This window comes from Convolutriloba macropyga, chromosome 11 (assembly GCF_964194025.1).
Source record: "Convolutriloba macropyga chromosome 11, txConMacr16.3, whole genome shotgun sequence".
In the NCBI taxonomy this organism is placed as follows: domain Eukaryota; kingdom Metazoa; phylum Xenacoelomorpha; order Acoela; family Convolutidae; genus Convolutriloba; species Convolutriloba macropyga.
The window spans coordinates 33,603,649-33,629,551 of record NC_134478.1 but is presented as its reverse complement, the minus strand read 5'-3'; the positions used below and the strand labels follow the sequence as shown (position 1 = coordinate 33,629,551).

General features: G+C 36.3%; 1 protein-coding gene across 1 annotated transcript in view; it reads right to left on the bottom strand.

Annotated features, from left to right (window-relative positions):
• Positions 1-269: 269 nt before the first annotated feature.
• The window catches only part of LOC142349107 (uncharacterized), a 71,117-nt gene continuing 45,483 nt past the window's right edge, over positions 270-25,903 (bottom strand). The window contains exons 13-19 of the mRNA XM_075400519.1: positions 22,967-23,280; positions 19,781-19,982; positions 18,872-19,154; positions 18,184-18,300; positions 8,283-8,532; positions 939-1,223; positions 270-428 (exon numbers count right to left, since the gene is read on the bottom strand). Coding sequence (XP_075256634.1) covers positions 270-428; positions 939-1,223; positions 8,283-8,532; positions 18,184-18,300; positions 18,872-19,154; positions 19,781-19,982; positions 22,967-23,280 — 1,610 coding nt within the window. The remainder of the gene's footprint in view (positions 429-938; positions 1,224-8,282; positions 8,533-18,183; positions 18,301-18,871; positions 19,155-19,780; positions 19,983-22,966; positions 23,281-25,903) is intronic.

Here is a 25,903-nt window from a genome sequence, read left to right as displayed (position 1 = left end):
CGTACGCACATTACCGAGCCTCATTGTTTGCATTTTCTACTTACTTCTTCGCTAGTTTTCTTTAATCATCCATCTTATCGAAGACGAATTGCTGGGTAATGCCAGTATACCATAGCATTAACGCGCCGAAACATTTCAAAACAAGTGAATGGTTGGCACAAAATTAGCATGAAATATGATGAAGGCAGAATTTTACGGAGTTTTAATTTTTAGATCCAAACTTTCACAAGCAAAAATTGATTTTAAAAAATGAACTATTCAACTGTTGTTCATTTGTAATCAAGCATGGCCAAATTCACTACTGTCATTTTGATTATGATTGGAAAGTGTATTATTAGTACTGACTTGGCGTCAGTGATAGAGTGGATGAGTGAGTCATCTTTGTGGTGTTCCTTGTGATCTGAGGCCCCTCCTTCATTGTGCAACACCTGCAAACAAGTATGTCCGGATTCTATCATTACAAAGTCAGTGCCTGTACCGAATTCCATTTAAATACATTGAAATAGGTCGAGTCTATAGTGAAAGTCGATTAGGTTGTGAGTGGTGCATTTGGGTCTGAAGAACAGAGCAATTGCAGTCTTATAATTTATAATTTGTGGGATCAAAGGGCTCGCTTAATTTCGACAATAATGGCAACCAAACAGCCTCATGAGAACATGTTAAACATGATTAATTTACAAACATGGGTGACCTTAGTATCCTTTATCATCGAAATTCTACTTTCAAATTTGTCCTACCGGGCTCGTTTTAGGTTACATGACAATTTACCCAATGCCATTATACACAACGCCAATATACTTAATGCCATGGCCATTAAATATGTTAAAACATAGGGTAATAACGAATGCTAATTTGTTGTCGGATTATTGAACGAAAGTATCAAAGTACATTGAGTATAATGGCATTGGGTAAATTGTCCTGACACCCTCGTTTTATACCTCAACGTGTATAGTGTGCTTTGAATTGTTGATCATGCACTCGATGGGTGGCTTGGCAACTGTGAATCTCAGCGGCTCCTCGTCCACCCCCTCGCCGTCTATGGATCCCCCGGAAGCTATGATGCCCAGTTTCTTCCTCTGCTGCACCCTGGCATTCAGTCGCAGTGCCCCTAGCAGTTCAGGCACTCTGTTCTCGTTCCGGTTGTTCTCCAGAGTCAGAGCCACATCGTATCCGTCTGTAGTTCTCAACACAACCAGTTGGTCTTCCCCGTCCGTTACCACAACCTGAGAGAGACTCCAAATGTTTCACATTTGACTTCCACATATAAAATTAATTTGAAGATTATGTCATATAAATTTATTTATTCCTGTTTAGCTCGAAACCAAAATTACTTGATATTCCAGAATCAAATAACGCCCATTTCTTCTTTGTACATTGGGGACACTTAAAAACGGATCCTTTTCTACTGCTCTTTCTCTTGTTGATCACGCCGTCCCCCAGTTTGTGAAATATGCTTTAAAAAAATAATCGCTTTGAGTAGTTTTTACAGCCATTCCTACCGTTAATAAAAAAGATGAGTGGATTTTTCCGGTATATTATATCTATACTTAATTGCTTTAAACAGTTTAAGGGAAAAAAGTGTTAAAAATTTATTAAATTCTATTTAATTTCTTTATATTTTTATGATTGCTTAGTCAGAGCTCAACTTACAAGTAGTGACAGCAAAACCAATTTTTATAAATCAGTTATCTCAAATTGGATTATACACAGTATAGTTCTTAAATCTGCTCTCTTTCTGCAACGGCTATCTTTTAGGTTCTTCAGTTTCAACTGAAGTTATTTTGATGTTATCCATTACAATTTTTGGTATTGTCAAAAATTTTCCTTAAAAATCACTAAAAATTACCATTAGTAGATCTGAAAATCCTCATACCTGAGAATTACCTACAATTTGAAAATAAACGTTTTTAATTATTTCGAGTCAGTTTTTTGTGCTCATTCTAGAAAACAGTATCTAAAGGATCAAAACAGCACCTGAAATGAACAATTTTGAGACAATGTACTATCAATTTGCAAAATATACACCGTCTAAAGATGCTAAAGCTGGACAACTAAAATAGTGGTTGAAAAAGCTATTTATTTTGAAGATGAAATAAAATTAAGATCTGTAACATTTGTCAGGATGTTTGACCGTTAAGATGTTTTAAGAAGCTAATAAGGCAAATGTAACAAAACCATGATAACATTTATCACGTTTTTGTTAATCAATTATAAACCCCCAAATTACAAATGCATTCAACTATTAAGTATTTTCAGTACTGCTTTTTGTCTTCAAAAGTTCGTATTATCATCTTAAACATCTTAAAACAGCAAGATTCACGCTTGCAACATTTTGCAGTATAACAATTCCCCTCACAAGAACATAAGAACATGTTTTTTAACAATATAAACTATTGTCAACATTATCTTACAAAATAAAAACTCCGACATGAATCTTGCAATTTTGTGCAAACCTTCCGGTAAAAACAGGAGGGAGGAAAGACACTTACGAGAAATCCACTGGCCACAGTTGTCGAATCTAAAATACTTTTGTGCCCCTAAAGTTATCTTTCTAAAGGAGTTTTTAATAATGAATGAGTATAGTGGCTCAGACAAATACTCCAAAACAGCGACTCTGTGGATGCCGCAGAAATTCTGGCAAGTGCAATTTTTTGAGCAAAATGTACTCCAGAGAAAACAATTAATTGGGAGCAGAAGATTTGAGGTCAAAACATTTTCTAGGCAAAAGTTGCGAAGTAATTAAAACAGTCATGTTCTTGAACTCTAATTTATTCTTCAGTTTAAAAACGATAGCGTGACTCATTAGCACTGTGTAACACACAAATATTCAACACGAAATAAACAAATAACAAAACAAAAACGAAATAACAAACCTAATAAATATTTCGGATTTGTGCTCGTCAAAAATCTTTTCACCGAAGGAAAACGATGAATTAGGTGTGCTAGTTGGAAGCGTGAAATTTCGCAGTAGTTTTTCAGTTTTTGGTTATACATTTGTCGCATTTTTGTTAATGAATTATAGACCCCAAACCACAAATGCATTCAGCTATTTAGTTTTTTCAGTATTGGTTTTTGTCGTCAAAAGCTTTATACTGAAAAAATTATTTCAAAGAGAAAATAAAGGCTGACTGCATCGAGATTTTAAAATGTATTGTGGTTGATTTTTGTAGTTTAACTTTTTGCCAATGAATCAAAATTTACCAGGTTTACTACTTAACGCAGGTTAAAAAATCAGTTATTTGCTGAGAGAAAACAATTTTTAAATCAATTTTGAATAATTCTAGAAGTTTTGGAGACGTTCTAAGAGATGACAATCGAGTTTTATATGATGTTTCTTTTTTTTTCACTGGAACATGCAAATTCATCAATATAACCAGAAGGTAAAATATTTACCAGACAATTTTTATGAGCTAACTGAAATAGTATCATTTGAAATTTGCAAATTTATGGATTACTCACTTTTAGTTATTGTTCGTTGACAAACGTAGATTTAGGTTAAATGGTCCTTACTAACATCATGCTTAAGAATATCTCCACAATAATTGTTAGACTCAAATTCGTTCTATTTGATCTCATCTGACACAGTACTTTGATCCGTTTTTGAATGCCTGTCAGCAACAGAGTTTTGTTTCCATATTTTGTTTGTTTTTTCTGTTCGTTTCAGCAAAGTATTTCGAATCTGGAATTGTTTCGAGAACTTTCCAAATGGATGAATTAAAACTGGATTTGCAAATGCACATTACTGAGCTTGCTAGTTTATCTCTGTTAGAAGAAGAAGAATTTATTTTTCCGAGTACAAAACAAATACATATAATGAAAATTTAGCAGAATATATTGAAGACACTACAGAAACGAATAACAAGCTAAAGCATAAGACTTGGAAAGATCAGGCAACGGGATCAACAGATCTTCTTTACAGCCTACCCTACGGGGTACTAAACCAAATAGTTATAAATCAAAAAAAAATCATGTATAACTATGTACCAAGTTTTTTGGTAAAATTCAAAACAATGAAAAAAATTGCAGCAAGTAGCGCTACATAGAAAACCACACGAGACTCTGGCGCAGGTGAAGGCAAGAAGAAAAAGGGAGACAATTTTTTTTAAAAAAATTTCTAAGTGTCGTTGAGGCTCATTTTGACTGACAACGGAAAAAAAATCACAAAAACGTCGATATCTCGAAAACTAGAAGGTTTCAGAGGGTCATTTTTTTCACCAGAAAGCCAACTTCATTTGGGTACTCGTGTAGCATGCAGGCAAAGGGGGTAACTTTCCCATGGGAATTTAGGTTGCGAATATAAGTTGAACTAAAGCAGGGTTATCGACCAAAAAACTGTTTTTCAATTTGTGATAAAAATTAATAAAATTGGAAGCATTGTAAGAACGAATATCGCTAGGAAACACATCTGAATCTACTAGAAGGTTATATAACTTGATTGCACGGCACTTAACAGAATTCCTTTCAATTTTTTTTCTGTATGATGGCACTTTCAAAAATCCCGTATTAGAACGCCTGGTAATATTAGGTTTTTCAAAAACAAACATTTCATTTAAATACGACTCCGAATGTAATCCCCAGAGTGATCGCAGCACAAACTTTAGTAGCTCTTACAAATGGAGTTCGTACACGGTCAATATTCTATTATTAACAAACAGGTCCGTAGAGGAGTCGCACCGTTTTCTGAAAAAGATAAACTTCAATATCTTTTTCTGCAGAGCCAAAACTGCAGAGAGACTACTAAAACTACAACATCCGTATACCAAGATTCCATACTGAATAATGGACTTTACGTTACTATCGTAGTACCGCAAAAGTTGTTTACGAGGAACATAATGACGCAGTTTAGATATAAAGCTACATTGCTTTCCGAGTCTTTGCCTTACTGAATCAATATGAGACTGAAAAGAAAATTTTGAATCCAAACATACACCTAAGTACTTACACATAGGAACAACAGTGATAGCAGTGTTGTTCAACATAAATGACTGTTTGGAAGCACTTCTAAAGTCTAAGTGATAAGTTTTTGAAGAGTTTAACACAAGTTTATTGGCTATTAGCCACTTTTCAATTTTAATAAGGTCCGTGCTAATTTCTGCGTCTGAGCAACCGATGGCAGTGATGTTTGTGTCATCAGGAAAAAAAGGATATCAACATTGCTGCACACCTTGGGTAGGTCGTTCACATATATTATAAACAGAAGAGGCCCAAGAATTGATCCTTGCGGTACTCCAAACTTTAATGGTAGCCATTCGGACGATTTGTCGTTTACAATTACTTTTTGCGAGCGGTTGCTCAGATATAACTCAAACCAAGCATGAATATGGCCTCGAATGCCATAATCGCTTAACTTATTAAGAAGGATCCCATGGTCAATAGTGTCAAAGGCTTTCTTTAAATCAAGAAAGAAACTTGTAACACGGCCTCTAAATTCATTGAGCCTTACTTTTTTGGAAAAGTTAACCAGCGCGTCAATTGTACTATGCTTTTTGCGGAAACCATATTGCTTTTCATTAAGCAAAGTAAAATTCTCAAAATACTGATATAATCGCACAAACATTGCCCTCTCAAAGATTTTACTCCAAACTTTTAAGAGAGAAATTGGTCTGTAATTATTTTCATCTAAACGAGATCCACCTTTATGCAGAGGAATAACCTTAGCTTGCTTTAAATCAGAAGGGAACACACCTTGTGCAAATGAACAGTTGATAAGTAGTTCTAAATAAGGAGCAATAACGGAAGCGGACTTTTTTACGATGATCATGTTAACATTATCGTCGCCAGACGAAGATATATTCTCGAAAGATATCAAAATCTCCAGTACTTCTGCCATAAAAACCTTTAGTAGGAACATTGAATGCTGTACAGTTTCCAGTTCTGTACTACATGGAGCATTGGGAAGTGACTTCCGAAGCTCGTTGGCAATGCCAGTGAAGTACTCATTAAACTTATGGGCAATTTCACTAGGGTCTGTACAGTTGTAGAGAGCAGCGACTTTTGTACTATTGTTGGAGCCTTTAATATCGTTCAGTAACTTATAAACTTGCCTTGAGTCCTCAATACAATATTTAAACTTTTCAGTATAAAAATGCTTTTTCGATTTTTTCAATTCCGCTTCGAACGTCGAGCGGAGTTTTTGGAATTTATTAAACGATGTTTGATCCCTTGTTTTCCTACAGTGTGTGTGCACTTGATTTTCTTTCGAGCGGAGATTCTTAAGCCGATTATTTAGCCAGATAGGTGAATTAGACTTTGCAGCATTTGAAGCACTTATAAGAGGAGCAAATTGATTCAAAACACGGGTGAAACAAGAGTTAAAAGTATTGAAAGCATCATTGGCACAACTTTCGAGACTTATATCTTTCATGTCTTTTGAGAGTTCACAGCTCAAAGCCTCTGCATAACAAACGAACGATTCCGAGCACTTAAGAAACGAATAATCGAGAAAAACAATTGGATTATGTGATGATTCAGTTTTGAAAGACCACGTTAGAACAACCGGAAAGTGATCCGAAAAAAACTGAAAAGAAAGCACTTCTGAATTTGGGTTCACTATGTTTTGATACATGATATGATCAACACAGGAGGAGGTGGAACTTGTGATTCTGGTAGGTGCCAAATCAAAAACTCAAAACCATTTGATTCGATGCAAGTCTTATATCTGTTCACTAACAGATTAGATTCCAAAACATTTATATTTAAATCACCGCAAACCACAAAAGGAAGGGAAGGCTGTGACAATTGTTCCAAGTTATGATCAAGTAGGTCAATGAATTCCATTTTGTCGGTCCTTGGCTTGTTTTAAACAACTAGGATTCTTAACTTATAGCCTGATTTTTAAATATCTGCACAAATTGCTTCATCAAAAGTAACATGAATATCATTCAGGATAGAAGAGTTACTTTTCACTTGAAGCATGACACCTCCTCCTTTACCACTTCGGTTTTTTATAAGGCTTTGGTTGTAGCCAGGAACGCGAAAACAATTTTCATCATCGCCGGCGCCAAGCCATGTTTCAGTTAAGCATAGTATATCAGGTTGGGACTCAAGGCTGTACACTAGTGCTTCCAAGTCATTTATGTGTTTTCGAATACACCTAACATTTAGATGGAGAACACTTAAACAAGTCCTAGACAGTTTTTTAGTAGATGGGATTATATTAGTCGTTCCGAAAAACAGTTGACAATTGCTGTTCCTCAATTTCTTTGGCAGATAGACCATCCATTTCCTCATCTTCTGTTTCCTGGAAACTGTCCTCAGTTCTTCGTCGGACTTTACTGGGGTTGAGTGCTTTTAATAAGGCTGGAACAAGAAATTTGGCAACACTTCCAGCAAGCTCTTGCGTTTTGATTGACTCATCCACTGGAGAAAGAATTGCGCCCAGACTACGTTTCTTCCTGTTTGGGTCAGAGGCCGACATAGGAGTTTTGGGCTTTGTGGTTAGAGTCGGCAGCGATGAGAACATGGGAGTTTGTGGGATTTCGTAAACATTTCGTCGGGCAATATTTGATGACGTTTGGGCTGAGCTCTCCGTTTTTCTGAAATCTTCCAATTCTTCAACAGATTGCACTTTCACAGAGTTAGCATTGGGAATATTTTCATTGATTGCAAAGATTTGCTGCTTCCTGGTAATAGTCCTGATGCCTTGTTCCTTTGCAGCAACACGAAGTTGTCGATCACTGGGAGCTAAGCACTCTTCATTATAGATTTTCCCTTTTGCGGAGTTTTGAAAGTTCTTTAGCCAACTTCGTCTAAGTTGTTTTCCGTTCTGTAGTGGGTGGCATGCGGCAAGGTCTGCTTCACTGATGTTTATCTGCATACAATTCTTCATAATTGATAGTACCGTGGCTACAGGGTTTTCTAGTTCCACATTTGAGAATATGAGACACAACTTTCTAGATTATCTCTCCAACTCTATCACTCGTCCAGACAAGGAATAAATTTCGTTTGTATGGTCTTTGATACTTTCATACATCAAGTGGTGATTATTCTTCAGCTCAGCAATGACACCGTCTTGTTGTTCGACCTTCTTCATCAACATCCGAATAGCTGCTTTAAGGCTTTTGTTTTGTGCATCGTCGCCCTCTTGCACTTGAACCAGATCCTTTAGACTTTCATTCACCATCTCTGAAACTATTTAATAAGTTTATCACAACAATTAGGCTAATGTGTATGCTGTTGCGTATATGCTTTCCGTTATAGTTAAAATTATATCTCAAGTTTATTAACTAACTGATGAGCACTTGACTTATAACTAATACAAGTATATCTAATGTGGAAATGACCTCGCATATCTCGACCAATTCGATAGCCTTGAGTAGTTTGAACTCTCTCCTTGGGTCCAGTTTGTACACAGTGTGCTCTGTGAACACAATTGCCCTCTCAACCGTCTTGCCCCTGGTAGACATCTTGTGTATGAAGGAGGAGAAAATGAGAGCCCCTGACTGGTTCTTGGCCAGGATGTTTTTCACACTGGACATGAACACCACCGCACGTGTATTCTCACGCACATCAGCAAGGTAGTTGGCTTCCCATCTGAACAAATAGGCAGCAAAGATGTGAAAATAGGCAAACCTCAAATAATGCACAAACGTAAGCTATAGTAATACAAAATTGCTATAAATATTTTTGAAAGGTATCAAAAAGTTTCAATGATTACTAGACAAAAAAAACTTCAGGATCCGTAGACAAACATCTCCATCGCGCTCACTGAATTCAACATGGAGATCGAGCACACAGGTAGGCATAAGGTGTTAGTTGCTTGCGACAAAGCGATATTCCCGGGTTCCAGAATCAAAAAGAAGAACAAGGGGGAGCAAAACAGGACAAATTGGGTTCATCTTTTGGGAAACATTTTGTATGTTTTCTTCGCTACTCTACTTTTGTTTGCGGGTCAGAACTCAAGCGATTTAATAGTTAATTTTGTCGTGTAGCAATAGGCGAAATTTTTTAAAACAATTTTGAGCCTGATTTGGAATGCAAAAATGCATATTGTTCAAAATGCATATTGTTCAAATATTCAAACTTTTTTCTTATTTCTGAACATTGTAAGTAAAAAGTGAGCAAAAACTGAGCAAGTATCTCGTAAAAACTTATGACGCCTTAACTCCTTGCCCATTTTTCGGAAGCCACCAATCAAGTATCAAGGTAGACTTGGACACCACAAATGTCATCTGAGAGACAAATTGCATGACTGCTTCAGTGTGGACTATCATTTCGAAACAGCTGAGCCTCTGAGCTCTAATTGCATTAAGATTCTCAGAATTATGTTGTAACATATATTTAGAAGCATAAAAAAGAGCGCTTTATTCGACTCGAAACTGTATTAAAATTGATGTATACAACGTTCTGTCGGAGGAAACTGATTTTCATGGGAAAAAAACTATTGGATATAGTTTCGATACTGTACATATTGCGCATTTCAAACATTTGACAATGTATCGGAAGTGTAATTAAAACACTCACGTGCACATTTTGAAATGCCGAAAGTCTGCAGTGCCAGAAGTTGCTACTGATCGCGCTCATTTTTAAAGGAGGAAAACTATAAGCTTGTGATCTTTTGAAATATTAATTTCAAAATTTTTAGTTTTTCAGTTTTCGTGTTATTTTATGTCACCCTGTTTATTTCTCATTCGTTGCAGTTTACTGAGTTCTATATCGTTGTATAGCATGGAAATTTGCCGCTACACTGATTTTCCTGGTTCCCCATTTTTTTTTATTGGTTATTGAGATAGTCATATTCTTGTTTAGAAGATTTATATTTCATATTTGAGATAACTTAAAGTTCATAAAGTTATTTAAGTGTATATTTCAAAATATCTAGCAGTAAAATGTTTATTTGAGGTAAACAGATGCTAATAAAGAGCCATATCAATTTATATAGCCAATTTATACTTATATGGTACCCGTATAGCCTTATAGTAGCAAATATTTGTGTAAACATATACAGGAACTTCCTTATTGTATAACTTTTTTTATACTTGTTTAGAGCTTTCTCTCGACTGTTATAGAGAACGGTTGCTTGAATTGCTCAATAGATTCTACTCCAGTTTTGCCATTTCTTGCGCCTAGCATTAGCTCAGAGAATTAAACAGGCTTATTAAAACTTTGGAAGGTTGAACCAAAAATTCTTCAAGTTACAATTTTGTTTGCGTTCACCTTTTTTAGTTAGGACGTTTTTGTCCCAAACTCTGTTATCATCGATTGATAAGATAATCACTAAGGACTGTACTTCGAGAGAATTTTAGATATCATTTCATTGTTTGAGAAATAACAAGAAATGGTGGAATACCGGGTCCGGTTTAAAGGGTCGATACATAAAAGTTATCGATCAGCCGTTACATTTGATGACGCGGCCGGTAGCATTGTTGGATCTCAATTAACTACAGATTTCTTTGGCTTTGAAATTTTTAAAATTTCTTTGAGCTTACTCAAGATGGTTAAAAGGTCGATCCTGACACGAAATTCCAACAGGAAGATTACGTGAAGCAGAGTCCACAAATCAAAAAGAAAGGCAATGAGCTGAACAGCAGACTGTCTTCAACTTGTGATAACAACTAGTCGAAAGCTGCAGAGAAGCCAGTCAGTGAGTTAGCCAAAACTATACTAAGATAATAAGACCTTTCAAAAGCCTTTAAACATGCATTAGCAGAAGTACTATATTTTACGAGAAAAGTATAGAAAAGAAGGAGAAATTGTAAACTCGAGTAAAAGAAGATATTTTTGAGAGACTAATTGTGCAATTGAGAGCTTGGCATAGCATGATAGGTGTTCTCGAAATAAGGCAAAGAGAGTTGAAATCTTCAGCCAACCTTTTGTAATATTCAAAAAACTATCAGCAGATGACTGCTCAACTGGCAAGATATTACTAGTTAAAAGTTGAAATAAATACCTTGGTTGAACAGAATGGACGCATAGCAAGAGTCAAAGTCAAGATAAAAAAAGAGGATCAGATGGACAATTTTGAAGAACTTTTATCTGAAATATTAACTTTGCTCCCAACTGATATAAATCACAAAAGTCTGTCAAAAAACTACGCAACGGATTTGCAGAATGATCTAGCACCGTCCATAGAATTAGTACTAAAGTAAATTACTGAAGCTGAAGCATTTCAAAGAAACCACGGCCTCAGCAGGAACCCAAATAACTGCACCTACTTCTCAAACTCAAACTCTTTAAGAACAGGCCCAGCCTGAAAATGCTGAAACTAAAGCTAATGCCTCAATTGGAAACATAGAGAAGAGCACTCCAATGAATGCAGAAGTTAACACAGAATAAACAAATCAAAAAACTGAACACGAAAACTTGTTTCCTCAAACTTGGGTAAACTTGTTTCATCAAGGAGAGAGAAAACAACCGGTTGTGACTTCAGATAACCTAAAAGAAGCCTCCATGAATACAGAGAACATTCTGATGATTGGCTAGATCAATTGCTTTATGGGGAATTTGTGAAACAAATTGAAACAAAGTTCTCTATCAAGTCAGAGGGAGATCAGATGACTCCTATAAATGTGCACAGAACAACAGCAAAGGTAATTTTAGAAAATAAATCTGAAGCTGATAAATTAACTTTAATGTTTAAACCAGGAAGAGCTAAAAAATGAAAACCAGCAGTGTTTTCTGGGTGAAGAATACAAAATTTCGAAATGCAGATCACACCAAAAGAAGGTTATGCACCTCAACATCAAGTACAAAGCAAAACAGAGATTAAGCATCCAAAATTGGAAATAACCTCAATTTCTGGAGATCCTTTGAAACGGCCGGAGTGGTCAAGTTTGTTTTTGGCAAAGGAAGATGGAGCAACTGTGGACAAAAACGTGAAAATGATTCACTTGAATATATAAGTTGGAGGGAAACAAAAGCAGCGATTGCCGGAAAAGGCTATTCAGGCCAGATGTATGCTTGGCTCGAAGCACACTGGAGCGTCATTTTGGACAAACGCAGATAGTTGTGAATCTGCAACTCAAGCCAATTCATTCACATCCATTACCAAGCCTCATGACTCTCGAACAATCATCAAGTTATTCCCAACTGGTGACAAGTTGCGTAAATGTTGTGACAATGTACAAGTTTCAAGGCCATTTGTGTTCACAGTCAATCCTCAAGAGTGCAGTCAGAAAACTGCCACCAGATTTGCGGTCAAATAGATTTTCCGTCTGACTAAACAAGTGTGCTGAATCCAGATTTGACCTACTTCAGTATCTGGCTAAGCAATATTGCTTTTGTGCACGAAACAGCGCTTCAGTGTTCCAGCAACAAAAGTTTCAACGCCACACCTCAGTGCAAACAATTCAAACAGTAAAACAAAATGTCTTCCGAAAAACAGAATTCATTAGACAATATGGAAATACAACAAGTTCAAGTCATTAGCTGTAGCAGAACGATATGAAACCGACAAAAACTTAAGTTTTGTTTTTGGTTTTTGGATGGGTTTCATTCCTTTAATGAGTGTAAATCCAACAGAACATGAGGAGTCAGCGGATGATATAAGAATCGCAATAGGCTTTTGCACTCAGATGCCCAGAAGCCATGTACAGTACAATTCGAGAACCCTACAGTTGAAGCGTCCATTAATTCACTCAATTCGAACAATAGTGGTCTGCTACAACTTACGCAGCTAAGAGTGGCAAACTGTGATACAAAGGAGAGCAAACACATAAGTGACCATCTAGACAACGAATCAATTGTCAGGCATATCGATGTGAGCGGATTGCACAGTCGCTGAGTTTAAAAGCTCTACGAAAGGTTACAGAATCTATGTCGAGAATTCTTGGCCGTGACGAGCCAGATTTGAAAATTCAGCAATTAGTCAGCAATGAGAATTGAAAATTAGACCCAAAAACCTTGGTCAACAGTGTAGCAAAACGATACAACTTTTCTTTTACTCATTCGAAAATGGGAATTGGATACTCAATCAATGATTTCGAGTCTTTGAAGGAGAAACATACTCATCTTTATCCGTTACCCGATAACAATTTATAAAGTTTGCCGATGTAAAAATGATAGTTGGCCAGACTGTTTACTATTTTGAAGAGACCAACTGAGTACAAAATTGGTCAACGAAGCAAACCTTGGGCAGTCAGAACAACCTTAGGTTAGAAGTACAACGGACCATTGCCAAAGAACGTTGCAAACACAAATAGTGTTAAGACAATTCTTGCAAGCTGATGAAATGCTTCCAGATTAAGTCCAATAATGGCTGGAACTGGAAGTCTACGCATCAATTTTTACAACATCATGTCGCTCAAAAGACGACAACAAAGCTATCGAGACGCTAAAAAGAAGAGCAACTTTCGACGATGAGTGTTACGAAGTTGGTTTGTTATGGAACGATAATCCGAGATATTCACCTAATAATTTTTTTCAGCAATGGGTCAGAGGAAATCACAAGAAAAGAGATTTGAAAAGGACCCAGAGTTGGAAGACAGATACGAGGAGACATTCATGACGGATCTTTTACAAGGATTTTTCAGAAAACTCGCAACAGTAGAAATAGAAAGTACGACAAAGTGTCTCCAGTGGTGCTTGCCATACAATCCAGTAGTAAACCCTCACAAGCCGGAAAAAATGAGAAGGGGTTGCAATGCTGCTGCCAACTATACTGGAATTTAAATGAAAGACAAATTTGTTCCAGGTCTCGATCTTTTGAACAGCTTAATTGAGAAAAGCTTCAGATTTCGAGAAAGCCAAATCGCGATGACAGCGGACGTCGTGTCCATGTTTCTACAGGGGTTGTTGCAAAAGACGAATGCGAATTCCTCAGATTTCTCTGCCGACCTAGCCCAACTCAAACAGTTGATATGTATGAGTAGAAGAGACATGTATTTGGGGACAGAAGTTCTCCTACCTGTGTGAACTATGCACTACGAAAGGCAGCATAAGATAGCAAAAACCCTTACGCGAAAGCGTTAGATTTGTACAAAAAAAATTTCATGGACAATTTTGTTTAGTCCGTTCCGTATGAGCCAGAAGCCACGAGTGTTTTTGAGGAAATAACTCTTTGCATCAAAGAAAAAGGATTCGAACTTAAGAAATGGATTTGTATTTCTAAGCTTAATATAAGTGAAATCCCGATTAAATTCAATCAGACGCAAAGAGAAAAACAATTGAACTACAACCTCTAAGTTTGTCATTTTTGAGACTCAACTGGAATGTGGAGAGCGATTCGCTAGAACTTTCCACAGGTTCACAAAACTAAATCCCAAGCGTTGTCACCAATGAGCTGTACTGTCTAATGTATCAGCAGTTTTTGATCAACTAAGTTTGTTTGCACCTTATACAAATCACATGAGGATTCGCCTCCAAACAATTTGAAAGCAAACAAGACAAGAATTGGACAGACATTTGCAAGTCGAAGATGTTGTAGTCTTTGATGCATGGGCAGAAGAACTGTAACTAGTAAAAGAATTTTCTTTGCAATGTCAATACTTTGCCAAGAGCTGTTCGAATTATGAATTACACGTAATCTCTGGCGCCTCCCTTGAAGCATATTGCATGGTTGCCTACCTTAGAAACCCAAATGAAATCGAAAATCAATTGTCTTTTGTCATCAGAAAATGCAGAATTGCACCAATGAAACAAATATCTAATCCCAGACTTGAGCTTCAATCAGCGCTGTACGCAATGCACTTAAAGCAGCTGATCGTTTCTGATTATGACATCAAAATTGAACGTTTCTATAACTGGATGGACTCATTAACAGTGTTCCATTGGTTACATGCATCAAATAAGAAGCAGACAGTTTTTGTTGCAATTCGTGTTGCCGAAGTACTGGAAACATCAACAATTGATGAGTGGAGAATCTTGTAGATATTGGCACACGTGGGATGACGGTCAGTGAACTGAACTTTTCCGAAAAAATTACTGGCCGGGCTATGTTGAAGTCAGATAGCCTGGTGAAAACGAAATAAAATTCCAAGAAGACAACTCAGCCAAGTCACAATCGACATTGCAAAGCTTTTGATCCTTTTCATTTTGTTCCACTTTTGTTCTCATCATGAAGCAATTGATCTACCCAATCCTCAAAGCGTTATCTGCTTTCATGGAAAAGAAGGATCATATGCTTTACAATGTCGATTATGACTTGGCTGAGTTGTCATCTTGGATTTTTTTGTTTTTCACCAGGCCGTCATTCTCAATAAATGGCACTAGTTTTCTCAATTTGGAGTTTGGCGCTACAAAGTGACTGTTTTCAATTGCCGCTTGTTCAGACTGAAAAACGTCTGTTTATATCACTTTCAAAATTTTACTTTCTGCCAATTTATGTCGGTCAGCTAGAGTCAAACGCTTTAGTTTGCTGAACCATAAACATTTAATAATTATATTTATTAAATGATCGAAACTGCTGCCTTGTGACTAGTCGAGTAGGCTGCTACTGTGCGGATTGGGTTCTGTCGGCAGAGGGGCTCCTTCTGTTTCGCTTTCACCAGGCTTGAAAACTTCTGGTTGTACCGGCCATTCTGAGCTGTCTGAATTCAACCAAGCCGGCCCAGTAATCCATTCGGAATCGTTCAGTACACTGACCGTCATCCCACGTGTGCCAATATCTGAAGGATTCAATTTCCCATTTGCAAATCTCCACTCATCAATTGTTGATGTTTCCAGTACTTCGTCAACACGATTTGCAACAAAAACTGTTTGCTTCTTATTTGCTGCATATAACTAATGAGTCACTGTTAGTGAGTCCGTCCAGTGATAGAAACGTTCAATTTTGATGTCTTGGTCAGAACTGATAAGCTGTCTTAAGTGCACTGCGTACAGCGCTGCTTGACGCTCAAATCTGGGAATAGAGAGTTGTTTCATCAGTGCAATTATGCATTTTTCCGATGCCAAAAAAAATTGATTTTCGATTTCATTTGGGTTTCTAAGGTGGTCAACCATGCACTTTGCTTCAAGCAAGGCGCCAGAGATCACGTGTAATTCATAATTCGAACAGCTGTTGGCAAAGTACTGACATTGCAAAGAGAATTTTTTGACTAGTTACAGTTCTTCTGCCCACCCATCAAAGACTACAACATCGTCTTGCAAAGGTTTGTCCAATTATTGTCTCATTTGTTTCCAAACTGTTTGAATGAGTATCCTCATTCGAATTGTATAAGGTGCGAACATACCTAGTGGATCAAAAACTGCTGTTGCATGAGACAGTACAACTCATGAGTGACAACGCTTGGGTTTTTGTTTTGTGAACCTGTGGAAATTTCTAGCGAATCGCTCTCCACATTCCACTTGAATCTCAAAATTGCCACTTTTAGAGGTTGTAGTTCAATTGTTTTTGTCTATGCGTCTGATTGAAGTTCTATCGGGATTTGTCTCATAATAGGCTTAAGTTCAATTTTTTCTTTGAGACAACTAGTTATTTCCTCAATAAAACTCATGGCTTCTGGCTAAGACGGCACGCACTTAACAAAATCGTCAAAATAGAAATTTCGTTGTACAAATTCTAACGCCTTTGCGTAATGATCTTTGCTATCTTATGCTGCCTTTGGTAGTGCACAGTTCACACAGGTAGGAGAACATCTTGCCCCTAATACATGTCTCTTGTACTCATAAACATCAACTGTTTGAGTTGGTTTAGGTCTAGGTTAGGAACAGATAGTAATTGCTCTCACGTTAACGCCTGTGAGTGATGATCCGAACGACTTTGAAGCAATTACTCTAAATCATCTTCTCTTGGGTCGATCAAACACAGCTACTACATTCTTACCGCCAGCAGAACGCTATATTGATTTACGTAAAATTTTTCAAGAGCTCAAGTTTACAGTAATATGATTTGGCAACGTTGGACGAAAAAATATTTAGCTCAGAATCAAACGCGAAACAAATGGAATAAAATTGGTCAACAAACTCTGTCAGTGGGTGACTTATTATGGATGGTGGAGGATGATACCGAGAGAAGTGATTACCAAATGGCGCGTGTTGCAGAAAGACATCCGGGAAAAGATGACATTGTACTATAAGTTACTACAAAAACTGCGAAAGATACTTAGGCTGCCTGTTGTTAAGTTAGCGCCAGTTCTAACGAATGATCGTTTTAGAGCCAAAAACAGGGCTGGCGTACTGTTTATTTCTCATTCATTGCAGTTAAATGAGTTTTATATCCTTAAAAAGCATGGAAATTTGCTTCTACACTAATTTTCCTGGTTCCCAAAAATTCAAATTGGTTTTTGAGATAATCATTTTTTAAATGTTTTTTTTGCATATTTGAGATAACTTAATTTCATAAAGTTATATATGTCCATATTTCAAATTGTCAAGCAGTAAACTGTTTATTTGGGATCAACGGATGCTAATAAAGAGCAATATCACTTTATATAGCCAATTTAAACTTATATGGTACCGGTATAGCCTTATAATAGCAAATATTTGTGTAAACATATACAGGAACTTCTTTGTTGTATTACTTTACTATACTTGTTTAGAGCTTACTCTCAACTGTTGTAGAGAACGGTTTATTGAAGTGTTCAATAGATTCTAATCCAGTTGGGTCATTTCATGAGCGGAGCCTTAGCTCAGAGAATTAAACAGATTTAATAAAGCTTCGAAAATTGAACCAAAAACTCTTCAGGTTAAAATTTTGTTTGCGTTCTCCATTTTTAGTTCGGAAATTGTTGTCACAAAATTCTGTTGCCATATATTGTTTACTTATATTGTAATACTTCGAGAAAGTTTTAGATTTCTTTTCATAGTTTGAGAAATAACAAGAAATAGTGGACAACCAGGTCCGGTTTAAAGGGTCGGTAAATAATAGTTATCGATCAGCCGTTACAGCTACTTAACCAGAAGTTGACTTCCGATGACTTTCGTTATTTTAAAACGTGCGCGTTTCGTGTTTTAAGCATGGTTAATTGAATCTGCAGAAGTCACTTCGAAATTCTGACTTAATATCTCGAAACCCTTCGCGGTTGTCGATAAACGCCAGAAGTTATCAGTGACTTCAAGCAGAGTCAAATAACCATTACTTATTAGCTTAAGCGTACAATAATAAAAAATCTTAATCGATTGATTCAGACTTTGAAAAGTTTTACACCGATACTCCTACCACTTTTCTACATCCCCGTAGCAAGGGAATAAAGGAATATCGATAGGCTAAAATTAAGATAACAAAAGGCCAGGCTAGCGTAAAGCTCGTCAACCCCCCCCCCCCCCCCATCACCTAAATTCAAAAGGTTAGAACAAAAATAGGTGTACCTTCTGTTGAGTGCGAGGTCTCTCTTGTTGCCGATGACATCGAGTGCTGCGATTTTGCACTTGATCTCAGGCCATTCCTCTGTCGTTATACTCTTCAGTCTCTGTCTCAGACGCCACCTACGCATCAAATATGACGTTATAGATCGTGTCTTGTTGAAAACAACATTAACACTGTCAAACAAAAAGGAGAATAATTTATTCTGCTATCAATTACAAAGAACTGTTCAACCAACTATGACATCATATCGTTACCAGGATCAAACTTCAAACACACATTTTACTTAAGTTCTAAAAAATGTCATAATCCGAACGGATTGAAAATGCCGCACTTTAAAATTGTTTTATTGTTGTAAATGTTTGCTTCCAAAAGTTTCATTATTTATTTTTATTTTAGGGTGGTACAAATTCATTAAAAAATAATGGATACTATTAGTTTGGTGCATTCGTTGTTGATTAAAAATGCTCAGAAACTAAACAGTCGATCCTCTCTCATTCACAAAATATGGTTATTTTTGCAATTAAAAGGTCCACAAAATAAATCAAACCCTTATACACTGGTTATATTATTACCCGTGTCAATTGTTCTATTTGATAATTGTGAAAAATTTATTAGGACCGAGCGTACATATTTAATCTTGTTGTCCCTTTTTCATTTTGCGTTAAAATTCCGTCAAAATGTCAGCGATACCTTCTAAATGTGTTGTGCAGTTTGACATGAAACTTCCTCAGAATGAAGGGTGCCTCAGGCCACTCGAGACTCTTCCCGAAGTCACTCATCTCCCTCACCCCTGAGAACCTCCTGATGAGAGTGAGCAGGTATATCTTGAACTTCCACGCACGGAACTTGCGCACGATCTTGAACATGGCGTAGAAGATCTTGTATCTCTGTCGTGCTATTGCCCCTCTCCACATCTTCTGCAGAAATTTGATCACAGCTGGCAGCATTGTGGCACGCATGTGCTCCAGTTGGGCTAAAACAACAAACGAATCTCGTTTCTTTTGAAAACAGCTTTTTAACGTATCCAGGTAAAGATTATGTAGTGATACAAAGATGACACATGATATCATACAGTTCGTAACGTACTTCACTGAGCTTTTTAATTTAGTTTCTTGCTTCCACTTCTTACTTCTTGTCCCGGGAAGCATCATTAGGGGAGTTGATCTGTATAAAAATATTTTGGTTTTAGACAGTACAGTCAATAAATTTTTGTGACAAAATATACTTTATCAAAAGAAGTGTAATATAGCGAAACGTAGTAACATTAAGAATCATAGTGACATTTGTTTATTTCCAAAAAAAACTAATGATCTTTGAAGTCAGGACAAAGTTATCAAAAGCTCCCAAACAAAAAAACCTGAAAAATGCACATGTAAAAAATTTTCCTTTGCACTTTGATGACTTCTTAAGAAATTTTGGCCCACTGGACTTGTTAGACTAATGTATAAACTTCAAGTACAAACAGGCACCAACTCATACTGATGACAATTGAAAATTGAACTTTTTTGAGGGAGGAATAGAAACAGATCTGAGCCGAGCTTCTTGATATCCCGGTTGAGCATTATGGCAGGGTATTAGACAAATAATAAATCGTCCTACCAAGCGTCTCTATGGACTGCACGTGTATCATGCGACTGCCGAGTTCACACGTGTCTTGTAGTCCCAACAAATAGAGCATTAACAGTATGCCATGTAGATCACTCCTCCCGTTGAATGCAGGCCACGTGTACTGTGTGAGCATCTTGTATCTCCTGAGAAAGCCACTGTAGCCCATACTCAACACATAACCTCTCTGTGCCACCTATAGACACACACAGTTGTTTGCTTGTCCCATAGCCATATAAAGAATAAAGATTTGATTTAAGAAGCTTTTACGAGCCAATCGTGATCAAACGGAACTTGAACGGGAGAATGATTAATTTGTTATAGATCTTTGTAATTCACCTAAATTCAAAAATTAAGATCTTTTTCAGTTTTCAGCAATTTTTAAGGCAGTCAATGTAACATTCTGGCGCCCAAAAATAGATCCAGAATGTTGATTTGGCCGCCATAGGAATGCAGAAAACTCCTGATTGATTTAATTAATTGGAGTACAAGCACTTATAATAAAATTACAGTTTTTGAGTTCTCAATTTCTTATGTTATTAAGTAACTGCTTTTGATGACTTTTTTGTGAGCTGTGTGTTGACCTTTGTTAATATTTTTGATCAGCAGAAATCTGATCCGAAATCATGGAAACCCCAAAAAGAAAATGGGCTACAAAACTTGAAATCAAATCATTTTAAATTTTGGATAAAAAAATCGTGTCAACTGCATAAGGCAGCGTAGCTGTCAAAGTGTAAAGTGAACATTGTTCCTATCTTTTGTATATTCGTTAATTTTCGATGAGTTAAAATTATGTTATTGTTTTTGTTCAAAGGGCATACGAAATTTCCGAAGATGTTGCCTAAGTTATATGTTCAGCCCTGATAGATTTATGGCAATTGAAAAAACCCTAATAATTTTCAACCGATCTGTTGTCCTGATTTTTTAGTGTCTAAAAAGATTTTTGCAAAAAAACCTCTAGTTCGAACTTAATATCAAGATTCCAATTAATTAAAAACAATTTTCCAAATTTTCTAAAATAGCGCATTGATTCAAACAAAGTGTTGCAAACAGATTTGAATTTTTAATCCATTATCTATAGAAGTTGGCACTGCTCAATAATTTTCTTTGCACATATCCTTTACATCGGTCTTTACACACTTTCCAATTGAAATAAGCATCTCCGAGAAAAGGATAGTTAAATAATCCACATTGAATTTTATACAGAGTTCGGCCGAACGAAATCAGATGGCTTTCAGAGTTTTTTTCTACAAGCTTATGTCTTAGTAAGAAAAAACAACAGAATTGAACAGCTAATTCTCCTAAGGTCGAGCAATCGATCATTAAAAAAAAGATGCATCCAAATTTTGAATTAACTTCCGCGTGAAGTCCGGATTATCAAATCACGCTCACAGTTTAAACGCTTGCTAAAACAGCATCTGCTCCAACATTTCAAACTTGTACCGTTGGAAGTGAACGTTGGAGGTTTCAAAAATTATTTTTACATTTAAAACACGGAACCACTAATTTTGATTTTTAACATTGTACTAAATTTGTATAAAACGTCTTAAACTTGTAATAATTAACCCCTGGGTTATATATTCAATTTACGTGTTTAAAGATAGAACTCGGCCGATTGTCCGCAAGGTTTTGAAAATATTATTTTGCAAAATTTGAGGGAGACAATTTGCAAATATTAACAAACTAGGCTTCATCGAGAAAATACTTGACATTAATATTTTTGGTTTATGACAGGAGAACAGTTGAAATAAAAGGACACTTTTTCACGAGAGAGTCTCAACCAATCCTTCACATGTTAATTTTCGTAAACACAGTTAAGATTGTTCTCTATTACAACAACTGAGTAACTTAGTCAAGAAGAAAAAATCTTGCAACGTCTTGATCTTGTAAGATTTTCTCACAAAACCTTGCAAAATAGGTTTTTTGTTCCAAATACCTAAATTATAGTACAGAACAGAACGCGTCTGAACATGAACGGCATGAGAGTTTTATAAGGGGTTCCAATAATGGTTTGAATGAAAAAATTCTTTGACTAAAAGTTGGACACTGAAAAAGTTTTTATTTGTAAGATTGGGACAATTTACGTATTATTCAAATGGGTCAACTGGCTGCTGAGTTCTTTCTGCATTAAATATGGAATTGATGCCAAAATTGACAATCGGAACAGAACTTTACCGGAACGAACCAGCAAATATCTTGCAAAATAGTCTTCTGTATTGAAAGATAACCTTCCATACGGCGAGATCTTGCAACATAACCTGGCATCTTACTTAATCTGGTAATCTTACAAGATTTACCTTTGTCCTGTAACATCTTACAAGATAACTGTTTTATAAGATTTGTAAGGTGTTCCAAGATAGCTGTCTTGTCTCGACTAAGGTAATGTGGGGGACATTGAGCTAGGAAAATGAAGTTCAGACTAAATTTTCTTCGCACACACGTGTAAATTTTAAAATGCTAAAACTCTTCGCAGTGAGACTCCACAAATTCAAATTTTCTTGTATGCAGTTGCAGAATTCAAGCCTTTAAACTCGTTTTTCAACATACTCGGGTCGAGGTTTTCGGGTGAATTTTTGTAAGAAATGCGGTGAATGCGGTGATTTTTTGTACGAAATGCAGTGATTGCGGTAAATGCTGTGAAAGAAATATTTTGACCGCATTTTTTACAAAAATTCACCGCGAAATTCGCCGCATTTGTTACAATAATTCACCTCGTTTGCTTTCCATCGTTTACTGAATTGTGATTTAAATTCACAAGATATTTTTGTAGAAGTAAGTGACAGTTGGCGCAGTGGAATCAGAAGTTAAAGGCATGTAGTAGGTAACAAGTTCGAACCCGTGAAAAGAAGTTTTTTTGTAAGGATACTGAGAACGCGGTGAAAATAAATAGTTCACTGCGATTTATCGCATTCACCGCAAAAAGATGCAAAAAATACGCGGTGAAAATTATTTTTTCACTGCATTTCACCATATTTCTTACGAAAATTAACCGCCAAACCTCGATCCGGGGAGGTTACGTGACTAGCTAAAGGCACTTCGGAAGTTGGGCTCGTATCTTGAAAATATATTGTTCTTGATTAATGTCAGATTTTCTCAGTGGATCCATCAGAGTCACGTAACCTATACAGAACGAAAAATGCGTTTTGACACAATAGATAATGATTCCGCTAAGTCGTGTACCTGTGTCAACGGGGACACATTCAAAGCTCTCAATGTCATTGTTAGATACTTGGAGCTGCTCCCACCATTTCCAACCACATTCCCACTCGCATCTAAGTTGTTGACTTGTTTGTTGTTGTTGACATTGTTGCCACTGCTGCTGTTGGGTCTGTTTGGCACTATGGCGAACATGAAGAAAGCCTCAACTCTCTGTTCCGTGCAGAGACGCATCAAGTATCTGGCGTATTGCTGGACTCTGTTGATGGACCCACTCTGTTCCAGTACAATTGATGACGTTGTATCATCACCTCCGTTTGATTTTGAGGCATCGGTTCCTGAACAAATAAGATGAATTTTTCTACCAGTTAGTGTTTATGTTCAATAACATTTCTTGTATCACTGAACAAAAGCGATATCATAACCTCTGTTGAACAGCAATATATCTGTTCGCATTTAAGACCCAATTGTGTGGATTTCAGGCTTAAAATGAGTCCCAAGTGACGATTTGATTTGTTCATTATTATTTGGAACGTTTTTCCCAATTAACAGAGATTGGTTAATGAGACATCTAACTAAGGAGTTTCATCATTTCAATAATGATTGTGTTATGTAAATTACCAAGTCACGAAGCTTCTTTATTTGAACATTTAAATGGACAAAAGTAGAGGTTTTGAAATGCAACATTACAACATCCGAAATATCTAATGATGGTGTTCACTTAAATTTGGCTGGAGTACAAAAAATTGTCAAGAGTATTCGGAACTATTATCAACAGCATAATATTACTGTGTCACAAAACAACATTGCACTGCGACAAATTCCGCGTTTTGATCAATCCTTTGGTTGTGTGACTTAATGTTTTTTTTGTCAGCAAAAATGAGCATTTCCAAACTAACAGATTTTGCTGTTTTACTTAGCACTTCAAATGAAAAACTTATATATTCGGTTATGTCACACAACCAAAATCATGATTATTATAATGTGAAAATTAGGTTCCGCTTTTTTCGATTTTTGTGTATTTGCAAAATAGTTTTTTTACACTTCATGCGCTTGCTCCTAAGCGATGATATTCATCTAAATCCGGGTCCTTTTTCTCACATTCGTGAATCGGACATGCTGATAGAAATAGTTACAAAAGATTGCAAAAATCTAAACATTTGTCTTTTCAATGCACGCAGTTTAAAAAACAAATATGACTTTTTCACTGACTTTTTGACAAATTTGACTCAAAACACAATAGTGGTCCTAACTGAAACTTGGTTGAATGAAACAGATATTTATCCAGAGAATTTTTTGAGTCCGAAACACAAATTTTATTCAAAATCGAGGTCATCAAAGACAGGAGTAAACAAGGGTGGGGGTGTTGCCATCTGGGTTCCTAGGGACATATCTTCAAAACAGCGAAATGATCTAAATGTACTCAATGAAAGCTTTTTTGAGTCCTTATGGGTAGAAATATCTGGGCTATCGGTTAGCAAAATCCTAATTAATGCTTCGTATTGTCCAAATAAAAACTTGGGAAACTATTTCATTGACGAATTAACATCAGAGACTTCCTCGGCGTACTCAATCACTGACGAAGTTTTGCTTTTTGGCGATTATAATCTCAATTATTTCAACAAAAGGGAATCCACTTCATTGGATGAATTTGCGAGTAATTCCGGCTTTACCTTGTCAAACACAGAAAAACGAACACGAGCAACCAGCCAGGGCGTAACACTAATCGATCATGGGTTTTCCAGCAAAAACCAAATTCAAGATGTTCAGATTTTTTCGCCATGAGTTGAAATGGATCACTTGATTGTTTTATACACTACCAATTTTCCTGTTGAACTTAAAAACAGGAAGCAAATTTTTATCAGTAGAAATAAAAGAAAGTTCGATGCAAATAAATTTAGTATTGATCTTTCAAATCAGGACTGGAGTAACTTATATCAATGTGAAGATGGAAATAGCATGTACAATGCTTTCATAAACGTTTTCATTACTACTCTAGAGTTCCACGCCCCACTTATAAAAAGCTTTCAACCGGAAATAAAAATTGCTGAAAAACCTTGGCTGACAAAAGAGTTGAGAGAAGAAATCGCCAAAAAACATAGACTTTTTAATATCTGGAAAAATAACCCATCGGAGCAAGCGCATACCATTTTCAAATATCCGAGAAATTTAGTTAATAGGCGTTTAAAAACAGCCCAAAACTAGTTTTGCAAACAGTTTTTCAAAGAACTACCAACAAGGAAAGAACAATGGAGTTTCATCAAAAAAAGAATTGGCAAAGAAAGGGAGTGTCTCGTTATAGACAAACTAGTCCACGGTGAAACAGAAATAGAAAAAGAACTTGATATTGCAAATTGTCTCAATAGAAGTTTTCAAAAACTAGGCTTATACAATGGACAATATGTGAGCGCTCCAAATATTTCTCGGATAGAAGTTAGGGAAAAGTTTTGCTTCAGAACAGTTACACTAAAGGACCTATATGATGCCATCGATTCACTCGACAACAATAAGTCTCCGGGTCGAGGAGTTTTTAATGCTTGGGCAATCAAGGCAGCAAAGCTTCCAATCGGAGCCCATTTGCAATTTGTTTTTAACAGATGCATTAGTCAAAATATTTTCCCGGAAAATTTAAAAATTGATTTCATTAGTCCGGTCTACAAAAAAGGGGACGTAAAAATTTGCGAGAACTATAGGCCTATCTCAATTACTCCAATGTTTGCAAAACTCTTTGAGCGTATACTTCTCAATCAGGTTAACGAATTTATACAAAAAGAAAAAATTTTGAACGGTACACAGTTTGGATTTCAAAAACATAAGTCTTCTACAGATGCTGTTTTACACTTAATCGAAGCATTACAAGAAAACTATGATAATTTAAAAATTTCAGTTGCTGTTTTTATTGATCTAGCTAAAGCATTTATTTCAATATCGCACGAAATTTTTCTCAAAAAATTGAAGCTT